Raw genomic sequence first — 4,855 nt, forward strand, 5'->3', positions numbered from 1 at the left:
TCCTAGACAAAATAAAACTGTTGACGGTTTTCTGAGCGTGTGCGTCTTCCTTGTACTCTAGCTGGCTCTCTGTCCCCTTTCAGGGTTAATACATAGAAAATCCCCACTAAAGCTGCTCTCTCTCTCCCCCTCCCTGTATGTGTGTGCTGTGACGGTATTAAAACTTGGCTGACACTGGTGAGTGTATTGCTACGGCCCTAAAATATCCCACAATGCCTTTGGGTTTCCAGAAAATCCAAGCCAAAGCAACAACAGGGACAGGTGGTAGGTATCTGGCATGTATTTCTGTGCACAGGTATATTATTAGATGGCATTTTCCCAGAATGGAAAATGTCTAACAAAGTTGAATAGCAACTTTGGTCCATGTACAACCTGACAAATATTATTCTAACCCTGACCATCTCTAAAACAATTCAGGAACTGGATTTGTTAAACTAAAATGAAATATATGGAGCAAATCTCTCTCTTTTACTTAGTGATAAACAAAAATAACAATGCTTGTTGGATAATAAAAGATTCAAAGTTTTTATGAAAATTAAATCTTTATATTTTACTCAGCTCTTTAGGTTCCAGTAAAAACTAAATTATGTTCATTATTACAAGATAATAAAACAGGAAGTCTAAACAATAAATACAACGAGAAGAGGAGACTTTTTACCACCAGCAAAAATATATAACCAAGACCTGTGATATCTGCTCCCATACCCGTGCATCAACAGGTTCTCATATTTCACTGTGTTGACTTTTTTCACGAAAAACAGGATGAAAAAATAATGTACGACAGGATTTCGTTTTGACATCTTAATAAAGAAAAACCTGCTACTCAACAAATACTTTCACAAACGAAATGGTTCAACGTTTTGTGTTGTGTGCTTCTCACCTGTAAGGAGAATATGCTGCTGCAGATTGTTTTCTTAGTTTAGCATATAGATTGGGAAAGGGGGAACGATCACAGTTTCGTCTGAATGTAATAAATCTACTCAGCATAATGGGCGATATTAACAAACACACTTTAGAGTTAATAGTAGGTGGCTATATCACATGTATACAGTGTTAGGCTGGCTCTTTCTCCGTTTAGCTTTATGCTAAGATAAGATAATCTCCAACAGGCTTCAGTGACATAATACTCATCATAACCTGCGATCACCTTCACAGCAGCTCCACCATTGTGTCCCATTGCTGAACGGTCCTTTGAATGGGCCTATGATCGGTTCTTAACAACTGTTGTGTGACCGCAGGTCAAACCGTTCCGGTTGCATTGAGACCACTGGAAACAGTCTCATAGCCCACAGACACCAGGGTGAGGACGTTACCCTCCACATCGTCCGGTTTGCATGCTTCCGTTTGCTTTTCCACGGGAGCTCCAACTTCCGGTTCCTGTCTTATTTTCTTCCTGGCTTTGCCCCGTCCCTTGCCTTTAGAAATGACCTTGTCTTGGTCTTTGACGACTTCTGATACCTTTTGAGGCTTCCCAATGTCAACTGAGCGGGTTTTGCGGTGCCGTCGGCGGATACGCCGCGCTGGCAGACCTGAGTCATTGGGGTCTGATGCTGCTGCGCCAGACAATATACGAATCTGTTGTTCAATCACCATGATGATCATATCCAGCGCAACATCTAACATTCCCAAACCGAGGCCATGTGTGACGCTGTCAAACGCTCCACTGTTCACCGGGTCGCTGAAACATTTCCTCATATCCTCAAGGTGGTTCCTGTAAGAGAGAGACAGTGCTTTTACTGCTTTTACACACAATTCGTTGGAGAAACAGGATTGAAAGTCATGCCAAAGTGTAAACGTACTTAGTTTCAATAATTTTAGACCAGTGTTGAACTGTGTTTATCTCTGGGATGAGCTGTTTAGCCATGTTGGCGTAGTCAATGTAGTCATGTGCAAAATCTTTCATATCGTCGCACAGAGCCCTGGTGTCGCCTGAGAACACACACAAATGAGAACAATTCATTTTCTTGAATGCTGTGCACTCAAATTCAATTATGCATCTGTCACCTTCGGTGAGCTTGGAGAACGAGGAGGACACAGAGGTAGTTGTGCTTGGCGTGAGGCCGAGTACATTAAGTGACTCCAGGAGTGTTTTCTTGCTGGCCGGGCCTCTGCTGACCCGAGTGTACGCTGCCAAGGAACGCAGTGACATCTTCTCTGGGGCCTGTAATCGCCGTTTAATTTCCTCATATGAGATCAGATACTTCCCTGAAAATTAGAGCAATACAAGAAGCAGTGAACACATCAGCATGGGGGGGGGGCGGGTCTTGAGAATAGCATTTAATCAAATCTGAAGCTTTATCAAAACTGCTCTGGAAATCTGATTCCCTTCTGATCTGATTGAAATGACAAAGTTTTTCCATAACTAACCTATAAAAATTAATCTCAGCATCTTGTTATATAAAGAGATGACCCTGAATTCAGGAAATGAGCTCAGTGATCCTAATGTTTTGCCCATTTCTCTTTGATAAAAAGATAATCAATATTCAAGCTTGGGACTTTACCAGCTAGGAGCTATATTAAGGACAGAATAAGTGACTTTAACACAACGCTGCCAACACAGATGCACATTCAAAAGGTATAATCTTCCAACAGCACTTACGGGCCTTTGATCCTTTCATGTTGGGATCCAGGAGCGACGACACCTCGGCAAACGCCATGTGGGTGCTGGACTCTGAGTTTGGTGGCGGTTCTTGACCCTGACACTCGTCTTCAGTCTGAGCGGGACCAGAAACATGCATCTGGGGCTGAACATGCGGCTGTATGGTGTGCATTTCCACCTGGTTTTGATCTAATGGCGACTGGCCTGGCACTTGAGGGAGGACCAGTGTATTTTCAGGTAAACCCTGCAGACCCATTCCTCCTTGTGCTACACTGCCGCCTTGTTCTGAAGACACCTGAAAGATGCCCATGACTGGCTTTACCACCGTGAAAACCACATTCCCCTGGGCATCAAGACTCACCACCCGGGCAGATGGGTCCATGTCTTTGCTGAAATTTTACCTTTCTAGCTGAAGGATGAGTCTCCAAAGGCTGTAATTATCAGATCAGGTCACCTTAGAGACCCATGCAGCGTTACAGTATCTCTTTCTCTTTTGAAATGATTATGGTTGAAGCTGACCTGGCTAAAGGGGATGGTAAGATGACTCTGCCTTTACAGCCAAGGCAAAACCTCCCACACAAAGCTCCTTACTCTCCCTGTGCAGTATCATAAAGGTTATATTGACACATGGCTGCGTCACAGCAGAGGTTTTATTCTGCAAGGGGAAAAAACAAAACAGAAATCACAGTTAGATTAAAAGCTTTTCGACGTGTAACTGACTGTCAAAACATTTGAAACAGTTTGAAAACTCAAAACAAACGCTTTAAACCCATCCGAGGAGACCACGATATATTGCTGACATGTCTATCAAGTGACATTTTTGGTAGAAAACTCTCAAAACTCTCGATTAGGATGTCACAATACTTAGAGAGTTGAAATACAGTGACTGGTATTGGTCTGGGATAATCAAGGGAGGAAAATGATTCAACTTTGGGTTAATTGAAGCGAATGATCACAATCAGAAAAGCACTTCTGCGGTCTCCGGTCCCAGCTCAGACTTACGTTTGTTGCCCGAAATGTCAGTAAACGCACCACAATAATGTGAAAGCGGAGAAAACGCCTCCAGGTGCATTTACGGACCACTTCAGAAATAAGTAAAAAGAGAAAACAGCCTGATGCTACACGTTTTACAAAAACACCCGGGCTCCGATGGGACAAATAACCGACTCTGGGAGTCTGTGAGGGGGAAATCTGTGTTTGGAAGAGAGGGAGCAGCGAGACAAGTGATTTCCAAACAATTTCAACTAATCGTATTAACTTTTTTTTTTTTTTTTTTAAAACAGGGATCAAGCGCGACTGGCTGTTTAACATCCAACCAAATAAAAACAAATACGAGGTTTCCTTTTGTTGTTTCGTTTGTATTTAAGCATCGCAAAGGTAAAAACTATGAGCTGTTGTAAGGTGTAAAAAGAGGTGATTTGTCAGTTCGCCAATTTAAACATCCAAACGTCTCATCTTTGACTAACATCCATCATGGCGGCCGGCCGCGGCCGTTGGTGAGTTTTACACGGCGGGCCCGAACAGCTCCACGCACCGGATTCAAACGCTAACCCTGGATGCGAAAACTAGTTGACGGGTGTCCCACTCACCGAACCGGCCGTGTGTGTGATGGAGGTTTTTTTTTTTTTCCTCCTAAAAGGACGCTGATCCTAGAACGGTCCGCGTTGAGGAGGCCGACATTTTTCCTCCTTCTCCGCTGAAGCCTCGGCCGCTTGCAAATCAGCTCAACCTGCGCTTCCGCTGGAGAGCCGCGATCCCGCCGCCCATTGGTCAAGGGGCACATCAATCACGCAAGGAGCGGCTTGCCATTGGTCCAAACCGGAGTCAGCTGCGCAAATAATGGGGGCGGTACTTCCGGCCTGTCCTTTCACAAATACATTATTTTGTACAAATTATTATTATTGATACTATTTTGGCGACCTTTTAGTGATTAAATTGAAGGAAATTTAATTAATGTTTATTTTTGAAGGTTTCAAGAAGCAGCGATGGTAAAATTAAAATTTTATAACTTGCAGTTTAAAGTCATGTGCAGTTCCAGGCAACCGCTGTTTTAAACCGAGTTTACACTTGATTTTTTTTCCTAACAATACTTAGTCTACAGTCAAATCAAATCAACCTAAGTAGCACTTATACAAAACGAAATTGCAGCTACCGAATCTCAAAATGATGCAATATGTCGCAAAATGCATGAACACTGGAATTAAAACAAAATGAAATTTATGTCTATAGTTTCTGCAGGGAAATGGACATAAACTG

The 4,855-nt window shown here is 42.9% G+C and overlaps 1 protein-coding gene across 3 annotated transcripts; it reads right to left on the reverse strand.

Annotated features, from left to right (window-relative positions):
• Positions 1–28: 28 nt before the first annotated feature.
• LOC115060032 (uncharacterized) lies at positions 29–4,307 on the reverse strand. 3 transcript variants are annotated; one of them, XM_029527837.1, is made up of 5 exons: positions 4,189–4,307; positions 3,001–3,254; positions 2,600–2,894; positions 1,800–2,205; positions 29–1,711 (listed from the first exon to the last, which is right to left on the reverse strand). In XM_029527837.1, exons 3-5 carry the CDS (start codon positions 2,853–2,855, stop codon positions 1,240–1,242), a joined length of 1,134 nt encoding a protein of 377 aa, XP_029383697.1. In that variant the 5' UTR covers positions 2,856–2,894; positions 3,001–3,254; positions 4,189–4,307; the 3' UTR covers positions 29–1,239. The 3 variants fall into 3 exon arrangements, with proteins under 3 accessions (XP_029383697.1, XP_029383696.1, XP_029383695.1); XM_029527836.1 differs by having other exon boundaries at positions 1,800–1,929; positions 2,005–2,205; positions 2,600–3,254; XM_029527835.1 differs by having other exon boundaries at positions 2,600–3,254.
• Between the last annotated feature and the right edge of the window lie 548 nt (positions 4,308–4,855).

Source organism: Echeneis naucrates, chromosome 19 (genome assembly GCF_900963305.1).
Source record: "Echeneis naucrates chromosome 19, fEcheNa1.1, whole genome shotgun sequence".
Taxonomy (NCBI): Eukaryota; Metazoa; Chordata; class Actinopteri; order Carangiformes; family Echeneidae; genus Echeneis; species Echeneis naucrates.

Bases quoted from the DNA above. Each gene is read 5' to 3' on its own strand.
- LOC115060032 (XM_029527835.1), bottom strand. From the start codon at position 2,981: ATGGACCCATCTGCCCGGGTGGTGAGTCTTGATGCCCAGGGGAATGTG. The intron at 2,206-2,599 runs GTAAGTGCTGTT...TCTAATTTTCAG, and splicing joins CATGAAAGGATCAAAGGCCC to GGAAGTATCTGATCTCATAT. The intron at 1,712-1,799 runs GTACGTTTACAC...TCTCTCTTACAG, and splicing joins TCTAAAATTATTGAAACTAA to GAACCACCTTGAGGATATGA.